Below are 27,951 nucleotides of genomic sequence, written 5' to 3'. Positions count from 1 at the left end.
AAGAGCAGCATGTACAGCAAGCATTCATAGATCGTATTAGTCATGATGGGTTCAGCCTGTACAGTCTTTTAATGGGCTTTAGTAGGCTCTTTTGCTAAAGGTGTGTGTCAAAGCTTATACTACATTCCTTTTTATTTTAAAATTGGGTAAACTTTGTCGATGTTGTAGTTGCAGAAGGTCCTTACAAAGAAGTGGTAAAACTCCAAACTATGCGTTGCCTGTTTGAAGCCTATGAACATGTTCTCTCCCTTCTTGAGAATGTTTTCACACCAATGTTTTGCCACAGTGATGAGGTAAGCCTTTCACATGGATCCCATTTACTCGAACATATAATTTCATTGGTCTAATGTTTAAAATATGAGATTTTAGGGTTAACTTACCTAGTAGCTACTGTTCACTCGTGAAGTGAATGTTCACTGAACTTTGTAAATGAGACAAAGCTGTATTCACATCAATGACCTAATGTTGTGCTATAAATAATCCTGTGGTTATTTAAGTTATTTCCTTTTGTGATTGGTACAGCTTCACCATATTTACTAAGTGCAGTACACTTGAGACTCTACTTAGTCTCAAACCTTATGTCTTCTTCAACAAGCCAGATGTAATTCTTGTTGTTTGAATGATACTGTAATCTTCTGTGGGCAATATCTCAAAAATTTCCTTGTATGGTTTTTGTAAAACAATCCCAATATATGAAAAAGAATGTGATAATTTGTGAGAGTGAGTTTTGTTTAGTTTACCATTTCTGATTTTTTAAATTTTTTTTTCTATATTTTTGCATAAAGAAATACTTTTTTTAGTCAATCAATTTTTATTAGGATTTAATGCAAAGAAATACAAGATTAAGCCTATAACATGTTTTAATAAAAGCATAGTTACATATGACATCACTTTAGAATTGGAATAAGCTTTGTCAGGTGTGAACAAAGATTAATTTTTAGTGTTTCTGGTTTTTTTTTAGTATTTTAGGCAGCTTCTCGAAGGTGCAGAGTCTCCAACACGCAGCTCAAAGTTTAACAGGTATAGCTATGAAATTTGTGTGTGTGAATACATGTAAAGCCCCTATAGATAGTATACAAATAATTTCATGGTGAAAGCAAAATAAAATGGTTGTTGCTGACATTTTAATGGATTGTGGTATAACTAGTTTTTATTTATTTATTTATTTTCTAACTCTTTTTATTATTTTTTTTAAAGAAAAGAAATTTACAAAACACAACAAAAGAGAAATTCAACATTCAAAGACTCAGCATATAAAAATACAACCATGTACAATACATATTTACATAACACATTACAGTTAACACTTAACATTAACATTATACATTTGACATTAACATTTAACATTCCTGAAATGTAAGCTTCTACTCTGCATTTTCTCACTTCTCACATCTAGCTTTCCAGTCTATAGCAATCCTGCCAAAAGGAATGGAATCAGAGATAGGGGCAAAAACAGGAGGGGGGGAGGAAAAAAGGGGAGAAGGAGGGGAAGGGAGGGGAGAGGTAATGGGAAAAAATTTTTAAAAAATAGTGAGGAGGGGAGAGGTAATGGGGAAAAAAAAAAAATAGTGAGACGGAGGGGAGAGGTAATGGGAAAAAAAAAATAGTGTTTTTCTTTCCTCTTTTCAAATTTTGTTCAGTATACATAAAAAAGACTCTTATGGCTGAAGTGTATGAATAAATTTCACACAATAAGCCCGCTCTGATCCGCCTGTTCGTTTTACAGGTGGATCCGAGTGGGCCACCCATTGGCTTCTATGGGCAGGCGGATGTCAGCGGAGATGTGTCCGCTGACGCCCGCCTGCCATCCGATCCGACGAGATCCGCTCAAAACAGACGGATGGGGATACGTTCGCCATCCGTCCAGCGGATCGGATTAAAACGAATAGGCTGTCCGTTTTCATCCGATCTCCCCATAGAAAACAGCGGGGCTCTGACAGGTCCGTCCCTGCACAGTGAGCAGAGACAGAACCATGTCAACAGGTCCATCCAACGGATCTGCTTCATGTGAACCCAGCCTTAGGCTTAAAGTGGACAAAAAAGACAAAAAATGTTGATAAATATTTTAATGATGTATCCGCTCATAGCAGCTTGTGCTATAGACTCAGACCCCTTTCACACTGGGGCGGGGGCGTTGTCGGCGGTAAAGCGCCGCTATTGTAAGCGGCGCTTTACCGTCGGTATTGGGCCGAAAGCGGGGCGGTTTTACCCCCCTGCTAGCGGCCGAGAAGGGGTTAAAACCACCGCAAAGCCCCTCTGCAGAGGTGCTTTGCCGGCGGTATAGCCGCACCATCCCATTGATTTCAATGGGCAGGAGCGGTGAAGGAGCGGTATACACTCCGAAGATGCTGCTGGCAGGACTTTTTTTCCCGTCCTGCCAGCGCACCGCTCCAGTGTGAAAGCCCTCGGGGCTTTCACACTGGAATTAAAGCAGCGGCACTTTCGGGTCGGTTTGCAGGCGCTATTATTAGCGCAATAGCGCCTGCAAACTGCCCCAGTGTGAAAGGACCCTCATTGTCCCTGTCTAGAGGATTCCCTGGCTTCTGCAATATGCAATAATGCCCAATGCCCATAACAATGCATTTCCTAGGATACGATGTAATAGGAATGCTTAACCACTTCCCACCTGGCTTATAGCAAAATGACGGCCGGTGGTTCAGTTATCCTGGCTAGGCGTCATATGACATCCTTTAGGATAACAGCCGCTGCGCGCCCGTGGGGGCGTGCATCGCGGGGATCATTGGTGCGGTGTGTCAGTCTGACACACCGCTACCCCGATCTTGGTAAAGAGCCACCATGTGATCAGCCGTGTCCAATCACGGCTGATCACAATGTCAGCAGGAAAAGCCGTTGATCAGCTTTTCCTCACTCGCGTCTGACAGAGGTGAGTAGAGGAGACCTGATCGGCGGCTCTTCTGACAGGGGGGGTCTGCGCTGATTGTTTATCAGTGCAGCCCCCCCTCGGATGCCCACACTAGACCACCAGGGAAGCCGCCAGGACCACCAGGGAAGGGGGCAACATGTGGATGGCCAGGTATGTACCCCATGGCCATCCACATGTGCAAATTATGCCCAATCTGTGCCAATCAGTGCCCACAAATGGGCACTGACTGGCACCATTATATAACATGTAACATTAGTGATGCCCAGCAGTGCCACCCATAATTACCCGTCAGTGCCACCCATAAGTGCCCATCAGTGCCTCCGAGTGCCCATCAGTGCCGCCTACGAGTGCCCATCAGTGCCGCCTATCAGTGCCACCCCATTGGTGCCACCTCATCAGTGCCCGTTAGTGCAGCCATATCAGTGGCCGTCATTGAAGAAGAAAACTTACTTATTTACAAAAAATTTTAACAAACAAAGAAAAACTTGTTTTTTTCAAAATTTTCGGTCTTTTTTTATTTGTTGCGCAAACAAAAAAAACCGCAGAGGTGATCAAATACCACCAAAAGAAAGCTCTATTTGTGGGAACAGAATGATAAAAATTTTTTTTGGGTACAGTGTTGTATGACCGCGCAATTGTCATTCAAATTGCGACAGAGATGAAAGCTGAAATTTGGCTTGGGCAGGAAGGTGTCTAAGTGCCTGGTATTGAAGTGGTTAAAGTATAACTAAAGTCAATTTTTATTTTTTAAAAGTGTAGAGAGCGATTAGAACACCTGTGAATTTTTATTGCTGTCTGTGCCCTTGTTAGGGAGATTCACTGTCCCTATTTATCCTGTTTACTGTTATCACTAAGAGGTAACGCAGAAGAAAATCACAAATTTTGGGTTGTCCCCAGAATAGGAATAGAGTGGAAATATTCTAATTGGGGACACTAGTTCTGGTGACATCCCGAGATTCCCTACCTTTGGAGGGATTTCCTCTCACTTCCTGTTTAGGGTATGGGAGAGGACGTGAAGGTAATTCTCCCCAATGGGACAAAGATGGGGGAAAAAAAAAACTGATGGGTTATAACCCTCTCTTACTCTATCCAAAATGAAAAAGTTTTGCCTTTAGTTCTACTTTAAAGTAAACCCTTTGAAAGAGAAAAATGAGAGCTGCCATTGTTGATCTCTCTGAAAATACTAGTTGCCTGACAATAATCTTGACCCACTCCATTTTTTTAATACTGTGTCATTGTCTTGGAACAAGTATGCCTATCAGAAAAGTCATTATCTGCATACCAGTGCCAGGTCATTTATTCAAAATACAGGTTCAAGAGGGTCAGCATAATAGCCAGTTAACATTTTTAGGAGAGACTAACAGTTGAAGCCTCTTTGTTTCTGTCTGTGCATCAAAGGAAACCCACCCCTGGCTGCTCACCTTCTGTTTGTCCCTCCTGCTGATTGGTGGAACATTCACATGCTCCCTATTCTACCATGGAAGGGCAATACACCTGTCTCTGTAATTGCACACTCAGGCGAAGATAATAGAAAGCAAGCATTATTTTGGTAATGTTCGAGTTTCAACAAATCCGCTCCCCTTCTTCACCCCCCACACCTTTAACTGACCGGTTGGCTGAGTTTCTCCTAGTGCACTGAATGCTGGGACTTAGAGCATAGAGAGTACTTCCTGTGTACTTCTTCCTCCACAAAAAACAGTGATGATGTAAACGTCCATCATTTTTATTGTAGCAACAGTAAACCAGATTGTAAAGCTTCCTGTTGTTTATTTTAATTAAAAAAAAAAATTCTACTTGCTCTATGCAATGGTTTTGCACAGAGCAGCCCCAATCCTCCTCTTCTGGCATCCTCGCCCACCCCCCCGCCGAGTGCCTTCATAGGAAGCTGCTTCCTATAGGGTACCCATGGGCTCAATCCCGAGCCAGGCTGTTTGCGTCTATTCAGACTCAGCCCTTTGACTGACAGCAGCAGGAGCCAATGGCTCTCTGCCAACCCTGTGAGGGCCAGGAGAGGGGAGGAGAGATATTGCAGAAGTGCATAATGCTGGATCGAGATTGGGCTCAGGTGAGTATTTAGGGGGGAGCTTCATGTAATGCATTAAGGTAAAAAAACTTTCACCTTTACAACCACGTTATCAAGTTAGGCAGACCTTGGCAAAATATTTTTTTTAATGAAAAAAAGATATAGTATTTTTATAACACTGATTTAATAAGGCTCATTACAATATACATTTTACAAGAAAGGTGCAGCTGCTTTAAAGCAGCTCTGTTACTAACTTAAAGGAAGAATGTATACACTCTTCTGTCTCGACTTTTGTTCCTTTGTTTTTCGCCTCTTCACATCCAACACACTTCCTCCAGCCAGGCCCCACGTCACTACAGGAGACAGGGGTCAGTGGGTGGAACCACAGAGGGGAGAGACACAGGCATCAAACGTTCTCCAGTGTCTTGGATGTGCAGATTGATTCTGTAGCTCTTAAACAGAGCAAAGATTGGAGGAACTGTGGCAGGACAGGTGTGAATAAGTGACTTCAATTGTTCCAGTACAACAACTGTTCCATTCTGTGATACAATAAAACATTCCTTCTTTTTCTGATCAAGCAAGATGCTTGTATTTTAACATTGACTGTAAATTGTATTTCCGTGTACCCATTGCAGAAATAGCCTAAGTTTGGATGATATACGGTGAGTTTTCTGACAGCATGTTGGAATTGCTTCACTGTGTAGTATCGTGATTGCACCTTTGTACTTCTTATGTCTACACTTCATTGTCTTAGGGGAAGTTTATGTCCTCTTTTCACTCTACCTGGTGTATGTAATCATGACTCGCTCACATACTCAGAACCATTATATACTGTATACCATTATACATTTAACAGTAAAAAAAAAGTCATTTTTAGATGCCTTATCAAGGTGTTTACCCAAAAATCAGGACAGTATATGGCCTTTGTCTGCAGCTGAACTTGATAGCCCTGGTATAGAACATAGAAAACCTATAATTACAAGATCTGCACTGAAGTAGGCTTCTACACCATTTTTTTGGTTGAGACCAGCAACAGCCATCCACAACTTATTGGCTCATTATATGCTTTGGAAACTGTGAAATAATGTATATACATACTATCAAGGGTGAAAATAGGATATGAGCCCTCTTAAACAAAACATATACTGCCTTTACATTCAAATTTAAACAATAGTAACTTTATAGTAAGTGGGACCTCTGTTTCTGCATCAAATTAAAATGAAGCCAAAAGTTAAAGTAAAGGCTTCTTTGACAGGTTGTATTAATCCATGTTTTAAAGTAACAGGTAAGACTTGTAAAGGCAGTATGCCTGGCTGTTATGTCATTGCACTTAAAGCATGGCAACAAATGACTATGCTGGACCTGGAAATGTTGGCAGAAGATCCTTCTAACATGGCTGCCTGGATATTTTATATAAATATGAATGTAATTGTGATGTTGAGAATGCCAGTGTTGACTCACCTGTATGAAAAGATACCAATTTATGTGCTGTATCTTCCTCCATACTAACTGACAGCCTTTACAATTTCTACTGCTTTGCTTTTTAGATGGCAGTATTTTACACCGAGCACATCTGTAGGACAGGAAAGAAAAGATACATTTACTTTACTATTTTTTATTGCTATAGACCAAGGGTTTCCAAACTTTCTAAAGAAAGGGCCAGTTTACTGTCCTTCAGACTTATAGGGGGCCGGACTGTGCCCAGGGGCAGTAGCAAATGTCCCATCTTTGGTATTTGGTGGAAAAATACTTGGTGTTAGTGGGAGGAATAGTGCCCCATCGTTGGTGTCAGGGGCAGGAATTATGCCCCATCATTGGTGTCAGTGGGAGGAATAGTGCCCAAATGTTGGTGTTAGTGCCAGAAATAATGCCTCAAGGGCCAGCTAAAGTTTAGCAATGGGCCGCAGTTTTGAGACCACTGCTATAGACTGATGGCCACCACTGAGCATATGCATTAATCTCAATAGTCTGATAAATTAATACAGCTGTACAACCAGTGGCGGCTGGTGCTCAATATTTTGTGTTGGGCGGCAAACTGGGAGACGGACGGGTATGTAGCGATTAGCCCCCCCCCCCCCCGCGCGGGTGACAGACGGAAATGCGGCGGTGATCAGAGGCCTCCTTACCTTAGGAAGGAGGCAGATCAGGCAGGCATGGTTCTGGGCTGCAGCTCCTCGCTCTGGGGTCATTGCTTCTCCTCCAGGCCGAATAGGAAGTGGGTCCTGACTGAGACCCGAGTGGCCGGGATTCCTAGGACTCCCTGGCCAATCTGCTTCCCGATTAGCCGGGAGGAAAAATCAGGAAGACAAGAAAGAATATTAATTTGTTATTGTCACACAAGTGGGTGGGCCCTTTGCGCCCCAAGCCCACCCTTTTTTGAAGCAAATTAGAGCTGCAGGCTCTAATCATGTGCTTAAAAAAAAAAAAAAAGAGGGGCCGGATGCATGGATGGGGGGGCGGCGCCCGTGTGCCCCCTATTTACGGGCCACCACTGTGTAAAACCTTACTTATGAAAAGATTAAAGTGTATCTAAACCAGAAATGTAATACAGGGAGTCCCAGAGTTACGAATATCTGACTTGCGAACGACTCCTACTTACGAACGGGACGGCGGGCACATTCGACGGAACCTTTTCGATGGCGGGCACATTCAACTGAACCTTTTCGACGGCGGGCACATTCGACGGATCCTTTTTCGACGGTGGGCACATTCGATGGCCCTTTTTGACGGCGGCCACATTCAACGGAACATCGGAAAACGACATATCTGCCGTTCTGCCCATGCTGTTCCAACTTACGAACATTTTCGACTTAAGAACAAACCTACAGTCCCTAGCCCGTTCGTAACTCTGGGACTGCCTGTATATTGCAGCTTACTGCTGCTGGGTGTGGTGGCTGCATTAGTGTTTTCTTTTTCACATGGTCCCTAACTCCTACTTAGCCAGAACTAAATAAAATAATATACACTGACAATATACTAAAAATATAAAAAGGCATACAGTGCATTGAAACTCCATGTTTAAGTGGCCACTGGCATAATTTTTTATTTGTTTGCATGTTTCTTGCTACATTCTAACATGCACCCTTTGAGCACAAAAATACTTTTATTTTTGATCAACATTTGCTCCTTAGGACTTATTAGCTTGAGTCATGAAGCTTTGATGCATTTTTGATGTACTTTATCTCAGGACCACACAAAAAAGAGGAGAACCCTCTGGGATTGGAAAAATTGGCAGTAAAATAAAAGGAGTCTTCAAGAGCACAGCCATGGAAGGGGCTATGCTGCCTAGTTATGCCTTGGCAGAGGGAGATGATTATGCTGTAAGTAAAGAGGGTTATTTCTTTGTTCATCGTGATTTTATTGCAATAGGCATATTCTGTTTCTTATAGATATGCCCATCTGCTATTTTCAAATATTCTACAATCCATTTTAATTCATTTACTGTATGTTGCAGTTATATAAAAAATGTTAAAGTGTTTGTTAACCCCCAAAAAAAATAAAAACAGATCCTGGTCCCTTAAAGCAGATTAAAGAGTACATCCCTCCATCATAAGCAGCCCTGCTCTCTGCTATCCTCTCTTCCCCTCACCCCTGGTATAGCACACTGTGTAAGTCTTTATTAAAAATGAGGCTTGTAAATACCTGTTTAGCATGATCTTCAGTCTGGTCACGTGACTCTCAGACAGTTTCCAGGGCTACTTCAGGAGGGGCTGAGCGGCCATGTGATCTCCCCAGCTGAAGTCAGAGGGAGATCTCGGGCCCTCCTGCAGAAGCCATCCATCGGAGCTGTACAGCGGCCGCGAGTCATGTGACCGGCCTGAAGATAGCTCTAAACAGGTATTTCAAAGGCTCGTTTTTATAAAAGACTTACACAGTGTGCTATGCCAGGCCCTAATAGAGGGGCTGGCATAGACTTAAATAAATGGCTTAACAAACACTTTAAAGCAGAACCCTGCGAAAAGTCATTAAAACCCCAACAGGTATATCTTAATTCTATATGTGCTAAATTAAGCTGAGGCATGGAAATGAACAGTATCAGAAGCAGCCCGAAGCATAGAGTGGCATTTACTAAGACTGGAGCAGACAAAATCTGGAAACAGCTATGTATTGTTACCAATCAGCTTCTAGCTTTCATTTTTAAAACTTAAAGCGTTTGTAAACCCTTATGTCTTCTGGATACCCACTGAAGTGACAAGCCTCAGTTAATACACAGTGATGAAACAAATCCTACTACATAAGTTGTATCTGTTTATGTGCATCACTCTCTCCTCTGCAGCAGTTCAAAGGACACTTATTTAAAGTGGAGTTCCACCCAAAAGTGGAACTTCCACTCATCAGATTCCTCCCCCCCTCCGGTGACACAGTTGGCACCTTTCAGGGGGGAGGGGGGTACAGATACCTGTATATTACAGGTATCTGTACCCACTTCCGGCATAGATAGCCGCAGAATCTGCGGTTATTTACGCCACTTCCTGCTCCCTCCCCGCTGCCTGCTGGGAAACACACGGGTCCCAGAGGCAGCAGGGACCATCCGTATTGCGCTGCGCGACTCGCGCATGCGCAGTAGGGAACCGGGAAGTGAAGCCGCACGGCTTCACTTCCTGATTCCCTTACCGAAGATGGAGGCGGCAGCACCCGAGGACGGAGAGACGGTTCGGCCTCGGGTGCCGACATCGCGGGCGCCCTGGACAGGTAAGTGTCCATGTTTTAAAAGTCAGCAGCTGCAGTATTTGTAGCTGCTGACTTTTAAAAAAAAAAAATGTTGGCGGCGCTCCGCTTTAAGGCTATTTCTCCGCTCCAGAAGGCACAGCACAGAGCTGAGTATAATATGACACCTTGGTAATGGGAAAGGACACACCCCTATACAATTTCATAGGAAAACATGCACAGCTGAGGCTATCAATCACCTCTGTTGTGGGATGAGGGGAGGGAGGCAGGGGAGGCACCATCCCCTGGGATTCTATGATGTTGGCATAATCTGTCAGATGTTACTTATGCAGAAAGGAGAGGGAAGAGGCAGCAGACAGGAATCGCACAAGGTGCTTTGGATTGAGGCTAGTACAGAGTGTAGAGGGTTTGCTTTGTTTATTTTTCATTTCAGGTGTTTAGAACCACTTTAATAGAACAAACTTTCTGTCTTCTCTTGTTTTTGTAAATTCCCCTCATAGCCTTTTGATTTCAGCCTCATTTACACATAAGCTACTAGAACTTTGCAGCCCCCTGCAAGGTAGGCATGAAAAGAAATTGAGCTTCAAATTGGTACATAGTACAAATGGTACTGGGTTCTTGGCATGTTAGTAAGAACTTGATTGGCTCTGTATAAGTGAGGACATTAAGATCTTTGTAGATTAAGCAGATTACATTCTCTGTTTTGGTTGTAGTTCTGATTTAAATGACAAGCTTTCAGGGTGTTCCCTTCTTCTTGGTCCAGTCAGTACTGATAACACAAAGGTTTTAGCAAAATGTTGAATAGGACAATCTCTAAGAAAAAAAACACACACACATGCTGATCATACGGTTTTTGTTTTCTTTTTCTCAATCGCTATCTATCAGTTTTATGATAATTTTCACCTCTTTTAAAGGATAAGTGCACTTTTTAGAAAAAAATATTAAATGCACATTTTTTGGTAGGTAAAAAAATGTGCATTTATTTTTTGGAGCCTCTAAAGCAGGGGTCTCCAAACTATGACCCTCCAGTTGTTCAGGAACTACAATTCCCATCATGCCTAGTCATGTCTGTGAATGTCAGCGTTTTACAATGCCTCATGGGACGTGTAGTTCCGCAACAGCTGGAGGGCCATAGTTTGGAGATCCCTGCTCTAATGCATTGCACCAGCACTGTGCCATGCAGGTCTACAGGAGATCTGCCAGTGTATCTGTGTGCCCATACATCCCATATGGGCAAGCAGATACAATCTGACAAGAATAGAGAATGAACCACCACGGCGCCCCACAGCACTATGGTAGTTGAAAATTACAAGCTGACAGCAGCAAAGGCTTCTGGACCTTGTTGTTTTCCGTTCACAGGGCACAGTGAATGAGTGGCGCAGCCGAAGCTCCACTCGGCCACATTTTTTGTAAATTGTGACACTTATCCATTAAAGCTGGCCATATGTGGATCGAAATTTGGCCGGTTCAGCAAGGACCAGTTGAATTTTGATCCATCAATGGCTGTTCCTGTTCATGACCTTCATCGACTTTTCATGAACAGTCTTGCTGGAAAATTTTCATTTGATCAGTGCTTGTAGCCAATCGGCTGCAGCGCTGATCAGTGTATTCTGACGGTGGTTGACCGGTGGCTGAATGAAAAAACTGACCCACGAGTGACCAGCTTTACTCTAATACCCAATCCCCATTCCATATCCCACTCCTTTCCTTATCTTAACTGTCCCAGTTCAATTACCATTGCTTTGTATGTGTGGGTGTTTTTTTTTTCCTCAACATCTTGCTAAAACTTTGTGTATCAGTACTTCTTGGACTGAGAAGAAGGTAACGCCCTGAAAGCTTTTTATATCTTAGTGCAAATAAAAAGTGTTATGGACAGTATTCAGTTATTTTTGTTGCAAATGCATTAATATGGCTACAATCACAAGTAGCTGTTGCACTTCCTTGCAGCTGTAGCATCCTGTGTACAGAATGCCCCCCCCCCCCCCCCCCCATATACCACAGTACATACTCTACAGTCTGGGTACAGGTGCACTTTAAAGTGATAGTGCACTTAATAAATGCAAAATCCGCTGACAGGCAGAGCTTTTATATCATAAATAGAGGTTTCTTCTGTCATAAACCTCCCCCTGCCTGTCAGCATGTAATGTGATCTGAGCCACATATGCGCAGCTCAGACCACATTTACACGCTCTGCATGCCATCGCTATGTGACTCCTGTGCTCATGCGCAGGACTGATGTCACCGCTGCCTAGCCTTTCAAGTGGCCGAAGGTTTCAAACTTGGAAGGAAGACCAGGTGAAGATGGAAGCGCCAGGGAGCTGGAGGGCCCTGTTTGTAGGTTAAGCCTAGGGGAGCATCCTCCTGTCATAACACAACAGCTCAGCGGGGCAGATCGCTGTACTAACATTGGATTATTGTTAGTATAGGGGCTCCGACCGGTCAGTGAAAAAAACTGAATGTTGTGTACTAAGCGTAAGTCTGTCATAATGTACTAATATGCAGTGCATATTAGTATATTATGACTTAAACCTGTACGGGGACACCTTTTTTAGTTTACTACCAGAACTTTACTACCTCTTTAAGGGGTGGTCAGATTGCAGCTTTTCTTGTTGCAGCACTGGGACTATTGTGTTTTTCATAATAAAGGTAGATTCATCAAGGATGTATAAAGCTCCGCTGGAGGCATTTTTTTTTTTTATTCGCTCTTAGCTGGAGCTTTCTTTAATGTTAGCAACATATTCTCTAACATCAGACTGGCTTAAAAGCTGTCCTTGGACATGTTTGAGCAATTATTTAATACAATGTGGACAGTCTAGCAATAAAGAGCAATTCACAGAGGTGATTTGGTGAAATCTCTCTGCTGCGGTTTGCTTCTTTTATAGTACTGTTCTCTGAAGGTACCTTATGTCCTCTTTCAGATTGAAGAAGGTATTGTGGTATTAGAAGATGATTCACCTGTGGAGGTTCTTTCTGCAACTACTCCCAACACACCTCGTAATCTTTCTGCATGGAAAATCAGCATCCCTTATGTGGACTTCTATGATGAGTTTGAAAAGAGAGTTCGAAAAGAGAGAATACCTGTGTTTTGTATAGATGTTGAAAGAAATGACAGAAAAGCAGGTACTGTGTTAACTTAAAGTATAACTAAATTCTCTTGTATAAGTCTCAAATACAGTTACACATGATGCACAAGCCTCATAAAATACACACAAAAAACACACTTCCTTTACCCTTTCTGAATGAGCCAAATCTTCCATCTATTGGTTCTAATAAAATATGTAGATTTGTATCCACATAGTACAGCAGTAAACTTAAAGTGTTACTAAACCCACAACAGTAAAATCAATCTGTATATGCAGTAAAACATGTTTGTTATACTCACTGTGGAACCTAATTGGTTAGTCCTCCGCATTGTGTAAAAAGGCTGTTTGATCCTGTCTTCTCTGATTCTCTCCTTCCACAGTCCCCAATCCATCTGCTGATCGTACAGAGCCTTAGGGGCACTCTGCACATGCTCAGTTTGGTTTGTGTTGCTGGAGAGATTTTTTTTTTCTTGGCAGGGTGCATGTGATTGGCGCAGGGCCAATTAGCACTGTGTCCAGACAGAGGGTCAGGGGTCATGCACTGTCGTAGAACAGTCAGAGGAGGATGAAAACCACTTCTACAAGCTTTAACCAGTGCTCGGTCAGAAACCGATAGAAGTCACAGGACTGCTGCTATATACTGCTGAGGAGAAAGGGCAGTTTATATTTACTAAAATAATTGCATTTCCATGTTCTGTGTACTGTGGGAGACCAGATATGGTGAATGCAGGGTCCTGGGTTTAGTAAAACAGTAATATATGTAGTTAATGAGTCAAGTAAAAGGGAAGCTCTGCTGTTTATGCCATTTCCTTACATTTAAGAACAGGTATGGGAGCAGTTGGTCACTAATGGACCACAATATGGTAACATTTGAGATCATATTGTATAAAATATTGAATAAAGGATGTTACAAAATATGTTGCCTTTTAGAAATGCAACAGTAAAATGTATTATTGAACAAGTCCTAGGAATGTGTGCTTGCACTGTACAATATAAGGCAGGAAAAAATAATGTAAGGTGGAAAAGTTAGTGTAGGAAATACACTTTTGAAAGTGACCATTAAATATACTGTATATACAGTGCCTTGCACAATTTGTCATGTTACAACCAAAAAATGTAAGTGTATGTTATTGGGCAAAGTGCCACAAAGTGGTACATAATTGTGAAGTGGAAGGAAAATGATAAATGTTTTTCACAATTTTTTACAAGTAAATATGTGAAAAGTGTGGCGTGCATTTGTATTCAGCCCCCTGAGTCAATACTTTGTAGAACCACCTTTCCCTGCCATTACAGCTGCAAGTCTTTTTGGGGATGTCTCTACCAGCTTTGTACATCTAGAGAGTGACATTTTTGCCCATTCTTTGCAAAATAGCTCAAGCTCTGTCAGATTGCATGGAGAGCGTCTGTGAACAGCAATTTTCAAGTCTTGCCACAGATTCTCAATTGGATTTAGGTCTAGACTTTGACTGGGCCATTCTAACACATGAATGTGCTTTGATCTAAACCATTCCATTGTAGCTCTGGCTGTATGTTTAAGGTCATTGTTCTGCTGGAAGGTGAACCTCTGCCCCAGTCTCAAGTCTTTTGCAGACTCTTTTGCAGACAGGTTTTCATCTAAGATTGCCTTGTATTTGGCTCCATCCATCTTCCCATCAACTGTGGCCAGCTTCCCTGTCCCTGCTGAAGAAAAGCATCCCCACAACCGTGATGGTGTATTCAGGGTGATGTGCAGTGTTGGTTTTCCGCCACACATAGCATTTTGCGTTTAGGCCAAAAAGTTCAATTTTAGTCTCATCTGACCAGAGCACTTTCTTCCGCATGTTTTTCTGTGTCCCCCACATGGCTTCTCGCAAACTGCAAACGGTCTTCTTTTGGCTTTCTTTCAATGAAGGCTTTCTTCTTGCCACTCTTCCATAAGGCTGGTTTCACACTATTGCGAATTGGATGCAGGTTTCGCCACATCTAATTTGCATTTCAGGAGACTGTGACCGGCACTCAGTGGAGCCAGTTCACACAGCTCCGGGATGGTTGCGGAGCAAATTGCACAGGAGTCCTGTGTGTCTTCTGGTTGGTTTCAGGTCCAAATTCGGACCTGAAACAGTGAACAGGGACTCCCGGACCCCTGCTGTGAGCTCCACACAGCAGTGTGAACCCAGCCTAAAGGCCAGTTTTGTGGAGTGCACAACTAATAGTTGTCCTGTGGACAGATTCTCCCACCTGAGCTGTGGATCTCTGCAGCTCCTCCAGAGTTACCATGGGCCTCTTGGCAGCTTCTCTGATTAATTTTCTCCTTGCCCAGCCTATTAGTTTAGGTGGACGGCCATGTCCTTGTAGGTTTGCAGTTGTGCCATACTCTTTCCGTTTTCAGATGATAAATTGAACAGTGCTCCATGAGAAGTTCAAAGCTTGGGATATTTTTTAACAACCTAACCCTGCTTTAAACTCTTCCACAACTTTATCCCTGACCTGTCTGGTGTGTTCCTTGGCCCTTATGATACTGTTTGTTCACAAAGATTCTCTAACAAACCTCTGTTGGCTTCACAGAACATCTGTATTTATACTGAGATGAAATTACACACAGGTGGACTCTATGTACTAATTAGGTGACTTCTGAAGGCAATTGGTTCCACTAGATTTTATATATAAGGAAAATGTGCTTAGTGTGCTATATGAAATAAATAAATGAATTAATAAATGCATGACAAAACAGCAGCACTCACAAATATGTACACACCATGAAAGCAAAATATAGAACCAAACGTGTAGCGCTGTCGCATATGTGATAAGATGCTTCCTCAATATATTGAACAAAGATAAAAAAAACAAAAAGTCCACCAAAATAAAATCAAAAATGTTAATGAAATATTGTGATGAAAAGAAGTAATGTCCAAAAGCCAGCATAAGTCCTTAAGTGAAGAAAAAGAACCGTTCTACCAATTACCAACAGGTGCAACACCCAGTGCTCCCCATGGGATAGACAGGGCAAATATATCCTCTTACCAGATGAAAAGACCTTTCAAGGCTTGTATACGCCTCAGTGAGTATTCACCCCTCACTTCGGGTTTAACCTTTGCTGTTCAGCCTGCTTAATGGACGCCAATGATGCATATAGTGGTCTTTAACCACTTAAGGACCGAGCCTCTTTCTGAGATATGTTGTTTACAAGTTAAAAACATTTTTTTTTTTTTTTTTGCTAAAAAATTACTTGGAACCCCCAAACATTATACATTTTCTTTTTTCTTACACCCTAGAGCATAAAATGTCGGTCGTTGCAATACTATCTGTCACACTGTATTTGTGCAGCGGTCTTACAAGCGCACTTTTTTTGGATATTTTTATCCATTTTGTAACATTAAATAAACAATTCTTTTTGTAAAACTATATAGTGTTCCTTTTTGGTATCGGTAAAGTCAGCTCAAATGTCCAAAAACAATTTTCCAACCGTTTTCATTGGATGTGGTACCCCCTTAGCTATTTCTTTCTAAACGTGTATATTTAAAATTACAGGTAATTATTTAAAGATATTCATTTAAAGAGCTATGTGCATACAATAATAAAATATTTGTAGTGTCTATTGTCTCAACATATAGTGCTCCAACTAAACAAAAATAAAAGTACTAGAGATTGGCTCATATTTTATACCCCAAATGTGTACATGTATATTGATTGATTTAGTTGTCACATCTATTCATAAAAATGTGATACATCCCAGTCGAAATTTAAGCCTATAGGTTTTCTGGTGTTTAGATGGAATATCCAGAAAACTTCTCGTTTACATAGTAATCTGAATTTGGCTCCCCCTCTTAATGGCATAGTGATCTTAGACTTCCTGCCTTGAATAGCCAGACTGGAAGTATCTTTATGCTGGTATTCATTCCATTGTCTGGCTATATTTGTGGAGTGATTCTTCTCAATGTCATGGAGGCGGTCCCTCAATCTACGTGTTGTACGGCCTACATATTGTATAGAACAGGATGTACATGTAATGACATAAACTACAAAACGTGTATTGTGAAAAACATTTATCATTTTCCTTCCACTTCACAATTATATGCCACTTTGTGTTGGTTTATCACATAAAATCCCAATAAAATAAATTTACGCTTTTGGTTGTAACATGACAAAATGTGGAAAATTTCAAGGGGTATGAATACTTTTTCAAGGCACTGTACATATATTTGAGTTAAGTGCAGACTAAGAACATTAACTTTATTCCAAAAAATGTAAAAAGTACTAGGTCAAGTTCATTACATATGGAGGAAAGACAGATTGTCATTAGTCTATGAAGGATTTTTTTATGACGACGACTGAAATATTACTCAGCTATCAACCTTTAGCCTGCATAGGCCCTTTTACACTTGCCTTTAAAAGAGAAGTATGGGATTTTTTTTTTTTTTTTTTTAGTATCATACTTACCTAGGTTGATGCTACATCTCTCCCCTGGTGCCTCTGCACTGAGAACGGAGCCACCGAACATCGCCAATGGCTTGGTTCTCTTGGCTCCCCAAGCAGAGAGCTGCTGCCTGTCAATCAGCAGCTCTCCACTCTGCTCCTCCATGCTCACTGGTGCACTGAGCTGTGGAGGGCCAGGGAGCGGCCGTCTCAGCCTCTCAGCAGCTCGCTGAGAGGCTAAGATGGGTGTCAGTCCAGGCAACTGGCGGATCAAGACTCCTAGAGTAGGGGTGACGCGGTGCCTGGACTGATTCCTGTGACGTCAGCAGAGAGCGGACTTCAGTCCGCTCTCTGCTGCAAACGGGCCACAGGAGTGCAAAACTAATTGCACTCCTGTGATCCATAGGAGAAACCCAGCCAAATGAGCTTTGACTGGACTTCTCCTTTAAGCTTAGGTACAGTACAACTCTGTAAAAAGCTGTGTTCTGCCCTTTCCCCAGCCAGTCAGTAGATGGCAGCACTATACTCACATTATGCTGTGTAAAATATGACTTGAGCAACAATTCTGCAGGGAATCGCTTACTCCTCCTCCCTTATCTTACTTTGTCTTTTGACTTGTAATAATGCATCTACTGTAGCACTAGTTCTATGAGCTGATAAGATCAACAATGCAGGAAACAATTCTACTGCAAATGAGCACAGAAATTGTGCAGTGTGCTCTATTAATAACGTGCGTATGTATGTATGGGACAAACTACACAGATCTTTACATTTTTAATGCTGGCATATGTTTATGCTAGGCACTTCTGAAAGTGTAACTGTTTGTTTTACTCTTATTATTGCTTACCTATAAATTGGTTTAATCCAGATATTGGATTAATCATTTATAGTTCCCTGTTTTCCTCCATGGTCTGCTAAACATATAAATCATATTTGGTGGAAGCAAGATGCTTTATTAGACCCTGCAAATGTAGCAAGATGACAAACTGCTCTTATTTGTTGAATGCATATGTATATATCCAATGTATTAGCTTTTTACTAAGCATCTGCAATTCTCTTTTATAGCTCACACTTCATTTAATTTCCCTGTTATTTTTCAGTTGGACATGAAGCCGAAAACTGGTGTGTGTACAGAAAGTACATAGAATTTTATGTTCTGGAGTCAAAGCTCACGGAGTTCCATGGTATGTTCTATGCTCTGGACTTACATTAATGTCATATCTATTTAACCATTTGAGTAGCCTTTAACAGCGGTCCCCAACCTTTTTGGCATCGGGGACCGGCTGCGTGGAAAAAGATTGTACCAAGGGCGGGGGGGGGGGTGATTTTTCATGGGCAATTTGACGGGGCAATGGCTGGTGTTGTCGCTTCAATCATCCCGGCACCATGTTTTTTATGGTGTCAGGATGATTGAAGCGCATTGTTTATATTGTTACATTGTAATATACTATGAAATAGTTCAAATCACCATAAGGCAGAATCAGTGGGAGCCCTGGGCGTGTCGCCTGCCGCCAGATGTAGCTTGTCACTTGCCATGTCGCCTGCCACCAGATGAGGATTGTCACTTGCCCCGTCGCCTGCCACCAGATGTGGATTGTCACTTGCCATGTCGCCTGTCACCAGATCTGGTTTGTCACTTGCCACGTCGCCTGCCAGTGCCACCAGATGTGGATTGTAACTTGCCATGTCATCTGCCACCAGATGTGGATTGTTACTTGCCACTTCGCCTGCCAGTGCCACCAGATGTGGATTGTCACTTGCCATGTCGCCTGCCACCAGATGTGGATTGTCACTTGCCACTTCGCCTGCCAGTGCCACCAGATGTGGATTGTCACTTACCACGTCACCTGTCACGTCGCCTGCCATCAGATGTGGATTGTCACTTGCCACGTCGCCTGCCAGTGCCACCAGATGTGGATTGTCACTTGCCACGTCATCTGTCAGTGCCACCAGATGTGGATTGTCGCCTGCCACCAGATGTGGATTGTCACTTGCCACGTCGCCTGCTAGTGCCACCAAATGTGGATTGTCACTTGCCACGTCAACTGCCAGTGCCACCAGATGTGTATTGCCACTGCATTGGTGGCAGCATTGGTCCATTTAGTACAGAGGCCAGTTCTGAGTGAGAGAACTTGGGAAGGAGAGTGAGATACGGGGCGGGCGGTGAGAGATGATGTCTTTTCTGCTCCTCGCTGCACCTCCGACATTGAAGAGACTGAGCTGTGAGGGCGAAAGAGCGGTGATGCGGGGCAGGCAGAGAGATGTCATCTCTCACCGCCCGCTTGTCTCATCCCCCCACACGCTTCTCTCATCTACCCCGCTATTTTGACAGAACACCGGCTCTTTCATGTCGCCCGCCTAGCCCCGATATCCTGCCCGCCTGGCTCTCATGCCGCCCACCCACCTAGCTCCGATATCCCGCCCGCCTGGCTCTCATGCCACCCGCCTGCCCAGCGCCGATATCCCGCCCGCCTGGCTCTCATGCCGCCCGCTCGCCTGGCTCTGACATGCCGCCTGCCCGGCTCTCATGCCGCACCTGTCCTGTGGCCCGACTGCAGAGAGGCCACGGCCCGGTGGTTGGGGACCCCTGGCCTATAATATACTTTCAATACCAGGCCATTTTTAGTTTTCAGCACTGTGATAGTTTGACCATCAATTACTCTGTCATCATGCAGTGATGTACCCAAATGAGTTTTAGATCATTTTTTGAGACATTTTTTTGGTTGCTTTTAATAACCACCTTTTTTTGTTTGTTTTTTTTAAATAAAAAGTAAAACATGCCAAATATTTAGAAAAAAAAAAAAAAACTCTCTTACTTTTTGTTAATATAAAAATGCCAGAATGGTATGAAAATCCCTAAAATGGGAATGCAGCTGCTGATCCGTTCATTCTGTGCCTATTCATAAGTACTGATCTCTCTCCTTAACCTGCTCTAATGACGGCTGGGTACACAACAAACACCTGGCAGATTGGCTGCCCGATGGCTCTTTATCCGGCTCCATTCATAAATGGCACTGGGTAAGTAAAGGGCCACCGATCTGCCACTGAAATAGAAATTTCTTTCTCGAACATCACGGGACACAGAGCCACAGTAATTACTGATGGGTTATATAGGTATCACTGGTGATTGGACACTGGCACACCCTATCAGGAAGTTCAACCCCCTATATAATCCCTCCCCCTTGCAGGGATACCTCAGTTTTTACGCCAGTGTCTTAGGTGATGGACGTGTAAAGATGTCCTGTGCTGAGCTCCAAAGGGAATATCCTAAGATCCTATACTGGGGCAAGCCAGGCGAACCGGATCCATTCAAAGTGTCTTTTCATGGCCGAATTGAATGGTACCCGGGCCTCCTGTCCGAAGAAACGAGGTTTTACCCGTAATGCTTCTCTTTTTAGAGAGCTGGACCCCGCAGATCAGAAAATGGCTTTAAACTTCCTAATTTCTGGCGAGGTGCTTTACGGTCCCAGAACTGTTGGATCCCCCTACTGATGGGGGCCCCAGTCTCTGACGGTTTTTTCAAACGGAGCCCACCGTGAGAGGCGAAGATTGGGTCTGTGTAAACAGCACCCTGCGGCTGGATAAGGTAAGAGGAGATTCCACAGAATTTTTGAGTTCTAGTGGCTTTTCTCCTTTAAGGTAAATGCATGCTATGCCTATTGTGACCACCGGGGGCTGCCAAGAGCACAAACCTACACATGCTGACTCTGTCTCAGTTGTTGTAATCGCTGTTTATGTCCCAGCGTCTCAAGCAGGCTGCAAACAGGTAAGGTGGAAAGGGGGATTTCTCATGTTTGAATGTTCCCCCCCAGGCTAGAGAGGGGCCACAGGGGTCTAGAAAGTGGTTATACCACCCGGGCTCTGCGGCCTAATGGCCACCATCTCTCAAGATAGCCGTTCAGGCAGATCTTGTTACCAGCCTCCCTCCCTCCCCCCCCCCCATCCCCAGCCTTTCTCCGGAAGCATGACAGGAGAGTCGGCAGCGCGGGAAGCGCTCGTTTTTTTCAAAACTCGAGGGGGGGGGGGGGGGCGGTAGAGGAGGGGGCGGGACGTCAGTACAGAGTGCTTAGACTCCCACTCAGGCCAGCTGCAGGCTATTAAAGGCACTCTGTACAGGTGCACTCAGCCTTCTGAGAGACACAGAGCTGACGGTCGCATGTAAGGTGGGACACAGGCATTCTCCTAGGCAGCATTTACTGAAGTAACACCAGACTGAGCATTGTGTAGCAAGGCTTTTAGCCAGACTACATCGCTCAGCGGGTAGTGTTCATTTGTATACCTCACACCTTGTTGCTTTGCACTATGGGTAGAAGAGGTTCAAGCACCCCAGGAACCAGAGACACTAGGGGATCTCGTTCAGGTTCTGAGGGCCCCCTGTCGGCAGCATCCTCCCCCCCTAAAGATGGGCCAGGGACGGCTAGCCAGGGAGAGCCATCGGGGTCAGGGGCTACACCTGCTTCTGGCACTTCAGCCCCTGTATATATTACACAAGAGGTTTTTTCCTCAACCATTAATGGTCTAGAGGAAAGATTAATGGCCGTGATTACGTCTTCACTCAGTGGAAGAAAACGCACTAGGCTTTCCTCTGTTCCCCAAGACCCTCAGACAGAGGAGCTCTGGGATAAAGGAGATGAATCCCTTTCAGAGGATCGGGATGGGATGGATGATTCCTCTGTGGAGGATTCAGGTGGAGAGGGACCCTCTGCGACTTCCCAAGAGGAGAAAGTCTTAGTGCAGATCCTCACTGGATTGGTCTGCTCCAAGTTGCCCATACCTGAAACTGCTAAAGAATCCTCTTCTGCTTTGGGGTCACTGAAACCTTTCCAAGCAGCACATGCTTTTCCTGTTCATACTTTACTTGAAAAGCTTATTTATTCTGAGTGGGATCACCCAGACAAACGTTTTTTTCCGCCGAGAAAGTTTTCAACACTTTATCCGATGGAAGAAAAGTTTATTAAAATGTGGGGAATACCGGCTATTGATGCCACCATTTCCTCCGTAAATAATAGCCTGACTTGTCCTGTAGACAATGCTCAGATGCTCAGGGATCCTGTAGATAAAAGGATGGAATCCCTATTGAAGGATGTTTTCTCCTTAGCAGGATCAGTGGCCCAACCTGCAGTAGCAGCGATTGGAGTCTGTCAATACTTAAGAGACCATGTTAAGCAGGTCATCAAAGTATTACCTGAACAGCAGGCCCAGGGGTTTGCTAACCTTCCAGCGGCCTTATGCTTTGTGGTTGACGCCATTAGAGATTCTATCGTGCAAACCTCCCGTCTTTCACTGGGGTTGGTGCATATACGTAGAATCCTATGGTTGAAAAATTGGTCAGCCGAAAGCACCATGTAAGAAGCTACTGGCTGGGTTTCCATTGCGTGGTGCAAGGTTGGTTGGAAGAGGACTTGGATAACTATATCAAGAGAATCTCTTGTGGGAAAAGCACTCTCTTACCTGTCAAGAAGAAGAGTAAGCGTCTCTCTTTCAAACGGACTCTTTCCCCAGCGCCGGGGGCTTCAGCCTCCAGGCAGTCTCGACGGCCGCCTCCATCGGGGTCCAGAGACAAGAGTCAACCCCAGGGACAAAAGAAGTCCTGGGGAAAGAAGCCTACTAGGCAAAACACTAAGACCTCTGCATGAGGGGGCGCCCCCGCTCACTCGAGTGGGGGGAAGACTGCGACAGTTCTCAGAGCTCTGGCAGGAGGACTTCCAGGACAGATGGGTAATCTCCACGGTAACCTTAGGGTACAAGCTGGAGTTTCAGGAATTCCCCTCTCCTCGGTTCCTCAGATCAAATGTTCCCAGAGACCCAGAGAAGAAGCAGTCGCTCCTTCTAGCGTTAGAGCGACTTTTGTCGCAGGAGGTCATTATGATAGTTCCCGCAAAGGACCAGGGATTGGGCTTCTATTCCAACCTTTTTACGGTCCAAAAGCCAAATGAGGATGTCAGGCCCATTCTGGACTTAAGGGATCTGAACCGATTCCTAAGGATTCAATCCTTCCGCATGGAATCAATTCGAACAGTAGTTCCCACCCTGCAGGGAGGAGAATTTCTGGCATCAATAGACATCAGAGATGCATATCTGCATGTGCCCATTTTTCCTGCTCATCAGAAGTTTCTGCGCTTCGAGGTAGGAGGGCGCCATTTCCAGTTTGTGGCTCTGCCTTTCGGGATAGCCACTGCACCTCGAGTGTTCACAAAGATCTTGGCTCCTCCTCTGGCCAGATTAAGGGCTCAGGGTATAGCTGTCATAGCATACCTAGACGACCTGCTCTTGATAGACCGGTCGGTAGCCTCTTTGAAGGGAAACTTGAGGACCACGGTCAGGTATCTAGAACACCTGGGTTGGATCCTCAACTTAGAAAAGTCTTTCCTAAAACCAGTAAGAAGACTGGAGTATTTAGGTCTGATTATAGATACAAGCCAGGAGAAGATATTTCTACCCCAGGCAAAGATCACTGCTTTGAGAGAGCTGATTCTGACAGTAAGGACCAAGAAGGGTCCCTCAGTCCGCCTTTGTATGAGGCTACTAGGGAAGATGGTGTCTTCATTCGAAGCAGTTCCCTATGCTCAGTTTCACTCAAGAATGCTGCAACACAGTATTCTGTCGACCTGGAACAAGAAGGTTCAGGCATTAGACTTTCCGATGCACCTGTCGCATGCGGTGCGTCAGAGCCTCAATTGGTGGCTCATACCCGAAAACCTGCAGAAGGGGAAATCCTTTCTACCGGTTACCTGGACGGTGGTAACAACAGATGCCAGTCTGTCAGGTTGGGGAGCAGTTCTGGAACAGGCTGCGGTCCAAGGGGTATGGTCCAAGACAGAGAGGACCTTACCCATCAACATTCTGGAGATCCGGGCGATACATCTAGCTCTAAAAGCCGGGACTATCAGGCTACAGGGTTGTCCGGTCAGGATCCAGTCCGACAATGCCACAGCAGTGGCTTATGTCAATCATCAGGGAGGCACCCGGAGCCGAGCTGCTCAAAAAGAGGTGAACCAGATCTTAGTCTGGGCAGAGATGCATGTGCCATGCATATCGGCAGTTTTCTTCCCGGGAATAGAAAATTGGCAGGCGGACTATCTAAGTCGCCAGCAGTTACTTCCAGGGGAATGGTCTCTGCATCCCGATGTCTTTTGGGCCATATGCCAAAGATGGGGGGTTCCAGATGTACATCTCTTTGCATCCCGATTCAACAAAAAGATAGACAGATTTGTGGCAAGGACAAAAGATCCTCTTGCATGCGGGACGGATGCGTTGGTGATTCCGTGGCATCGGTTCTCACTGATTTACGCATTCCAGCCTATTCTGCTACTACCACGACTCCTTCGCAGGATCAGGCAGGAAAGGAAGTCGGTACTTCTGGTGGCCCCCGTTTGGCCCAGAAGGACTTGGTATGCAGAAATAGTAAGGATGACGGTAGGTTCCCCGTGGACACTACCGGAACGCCCAGACCTGTTATCTCAAGGTCCAGTGTTCCATCCTGCCTTACAAACGCTAAATTTGACGGTTTGGCTATTGAGACCCACGTTCTGAAGAGTCGTGGGCTCTCAGGTCCTGTCATATCTACCTTGGTTAATGCAAGGAAGCCAGCTTCCAGGATGATTTATCATAGAGTCTGGAAGGCTTATATAACCTGGTGTGAATCCAGAGGTTGGCATCCCAGGAAATATGTCATAGGTAGAATCCTTGATTTTCTACAGATGGGATTAGAGATGAAGCTGGCCTTGAGTACCATCAAGGGCCAGGTCTCTGCTTTATCAGTATTATTTCAGCGGCCACTTGCTTTGCATTCTTTGGTCCGAAACTTTATGCAGGGGGTGATGCGTCTTAATCCTCCGGTTAAAGCGCCCCTAAACCCCTGGGACTTGAATTTGGTCCTGGCTGTGTTACAGAAACGGCCTTTTGAACCAATAAGTCAGATTCCTTTGGTCTTGTTGACAAGGAAATTAATTTTTCTGGTGGCCATCTCTTCTGCTAGAAGAGTATCAGAATTAGCAGCTCTTTCCTGTAAGGAGCCTTATTTGATTATACACAAGGATAGAGTGGTACTACGCCCTCATCCTAGTTTTTTACCGAAGGTGGTTTCTGATTTTCATTTAAACCAAGACATTGTTCTACCTTCCTTTTTTCCAGATCCCTGTTCTCCGGAAGAGAGATCTCTACATTCGTTGGATGTAGTAAGAGCAGTTAAGGCCTATCTAGGGGCAACTACTCAGATCCGCAAGACGGATGTTTGGTTTGTGCTGCCAGAGGGTCCCAATAGAGGACAGGCAGCGTCAAAAGCTACCATTTCTAAATGGATTCGACAGTTGATCATTCAAGCTTACGGTTTGAAACAGAAGATTCCTCCGTTTCAGATCAGGGCACATTCCACAAGGGCTATTGGTGCTTCTTGGGCAGTGCATCACCGGGCCTCTATGGCTCAAATCTGCAAGGCCGCAACCTGGTCTTCAGTTCATACATTCACCAGATTCTATCAGGTGGATGTGAGAAGGCATGAGGATATCGCCTTTGGGCGTAGTGTGCTGCAGGCAGCGGTACAGGGTCCTCAGGTCTGATTGCACCCTACTTGGTCGTGGTTCCCCCCCCCTCAGGTAGCATTGCTCTGGGACATCCCATCAGTAATTACTGTGGCTCTGTGTCCCGTGATGTTCGAGAAAGAAAATAGGATTTTTAAAAACAGCTTACCTGTAAAATCCTTTTCTTTCGAAGGACATCACGGGACACAGAGGTCCCGCCCCTCTTCTAATACACTATATTGCTTGGCTACAAAACTGAGGTATCCCTGCAAGGGGGAGGGATTATATAGGGGGTTGAACTTCCTGATAGGGTGTGCCAGTGTCCAATCACCAGTGATACCTATATAACCCATCAGTAATTACTGTGGCTCTGTGTCCCGTGATGTCCTTCGAAAGAAAAGGATTTTACAGGTAAGCTGTTTTAAAAAATCCTATTATCTCAGTGACCTGAAGAGAAAGATGGAGGAGCCTCTAATAGTGGGATTTTCCACGACACGTCACTTCCATTGTTTGGAGCGCAGGTGGAACGCAAATCAGCATTTTTAGGGTTTTTCTTTCGATGCCTCAGTATTTTTTATTGATGTAAGTACAATTTTAATCTTTCCATTAAACTGAATGTACTGCACTGTAGCCCTGTCCCAACTTTTTTGAGATATGTTGCTGCTGTCAATTTCAAAATTGCCTTTTTTTTTCTTAAAATAGTACATTTTCTCACTTTAAACATTTGATATGTCTTCTGTATTCCATTGTGAATAAAACCTGGGTTTATGAGATTTGCATTGTATCTTTTGTTATACAAATAATGGTTTCTCGAGTAAAACTGTACAAAACTCTGGGTCCTTAAAGTGATTGTAACGTCTTGATTTTTTTTCTATTAAAACAACAAACATATTATACTTACCTGCTCTGTGCAGTTGGTTTTGCACAGAACAGCCGGAATAATCCTTTTCTCAGGTCCCTGGCTGGAGCTCCTGGCCCCTCCCTCCTGTTGAGTGCCCCCACAGCAAGCAGCTTGCTATGGGGGCACCCACGCCAAGCTCCAGCCCTGTGTTTTCATTCAGACACAGAGCTGCGGCCTGGCCCCACCCCCTCTCTCTCCTGATTGGCTAACTGAGTTTGATAGAAAGCATGAAGATAAAAAACCTTCTGCCTTTACAACCCCTTTAATGAAAAGGTCCCAACATTTTTGTTTTTGTTTTATTTTTAAACCTGCTCAGTTTTCTTACAGTTTAAATTGACTCAGTGAAAAAAAACTCTGCACCTCCTTAAAAATTTCTATATCTAAAAAATGCATTTCCTAATTATGTCGTTTCCATGTCACAATATTCTCATTTTGACAATTTAGGAAAAATACCAAGGATTCCTCTCTTTCTTTCCTTATGATAAATACATCATCTGTATTCTTCCCATACAGTACCAATCCAACTGGTCTATCTCTAAAGAATGTAACATGCTTCCTTTTGCCATAAGACATTGACCACATTTGGGCACACTCACAATCTGTATACTTACCTCTTTTTTTTCCTGTGAGTCTTCAGTCTGATCACATCTCTCAGGTCCTCTTCCTTCTCTCCTGTTCTTAGCAGTGGGTGGGTCCTGAATTCTACAGAGCAGCACCACAAAATCATGTGGAAACGCTAAATGCAGCCTTTCCCTGTGAACTCAGGATGGTTGGATGATGTTCCTCCAGAGGACAGGTCTCTGACTCCCTGGGTTCACAGGAAGTGAGTTAAACAACTCTGGTTGTCATTCATTTGGAAGACTGGTAACCTCTAGTGGCAGACAACAATTACTGCAGGGAACAGTATCAGAGAGAGGGTGAGTTTTGTAGTCAGAGCTGCTTTTTTATATTAAATTAAAATTGAGTTAAATGCATAACCCACTTTCTACAGGGTAAATAAATTAAATAAAATGCGTATCAAATCAATAAAACTACAAATCGATTCAGTTGACTAAAAGTACATACTACAGTGAAACTGCCACCTCAAATTCTTCTTTTCCTCTGTTAAGTTTTGTTTGCTGTTTGGGAGATTTTACCTCAATTCATGCCCCAGTGATTTACGAACCACATGAGCGAAAGTGAAATAAAAAAGTCATGATTTGTCAAGCAGTTTTGGCATTAGGGGTGCATTTAGCCTAATACTTGGGCTCTGAATAGGTGTTTGGTAATCACACGTTCCTGGATGGTTTTAAAAACTTATCATTTTAGCTGCCAGGGATCTATTTTGAGGCTTACTAGAGCATTTTGTAGAAATTAATATACAGGATTAATTGCATCTGGCCTTTTCTCTCAGGAAATATTTATGGAAATAGGCACGTCGGGAATGTCTACTTTCCTTTCTTCTGATTAATAGTTCATCTTTGGAACCTCTGATAATAACT

The 27,951-nt window shown here is 43.9% G+C and overlaps 1 protein-coding gene across 2 annotated transcripts in view; it reads left to right on the top strand.

Annotated features, from left to right (window-relative positions):
- SNX14 (sorting nexin 14) overlaps positions 1–27,951 on the top strand; it is a 135,430-nt gene that overhangs the window by 60,658 nt on the left and 46,821 nt on the right. Inside the window, exons 14-19 of one of the 2 annotated variants that reach the window (XM_073626894.1) lie at positions 169–293; positions 962–1,020; positions 5,543–5,569; positions 8,095–8,227; positions 12,494–12,695; positions 18,151–18,234. In XM_073626894.1, coding sequence (XP_073482995.1) covers positions 169–293; positions 962–1,020; positions 5,543–5,569; positions 8,095–8,227; positions 12,494–12,695; positions 18,151–18,234 — 630 coding nt within the window. The remainder of the gene's footprint in view (positions 1–168; positions 294–961; positions 1,021–5,542; positions 5,570–8,094; positions 8,228–12,493; positions 12,696–18,150; positions 18,235–27,951) is intronic. The other variant, XM_073626895.1, reaches the window with a different exon arrangement.

This window comes from Aquarana catesbeiana, linkage group LG04, assembly GCF_042186555.1.
Source record: "Aquarana catesbeiana isolate 2022-GZ linkage group LG04, ASM4218655v1, whole genome shotgun sequence".
Taxonomy (NCBI): domain Eukaryota; kingdom Metazoa; phylum Chordata; class Amphibia; order Anura; family Ranidae; genus Aquarana; species Aquarana catesbeiana.
Note: the sequence above shows the minus strand (reverse complement) of the source record. Positions and strands in the feature narration are given on the sequence as shown.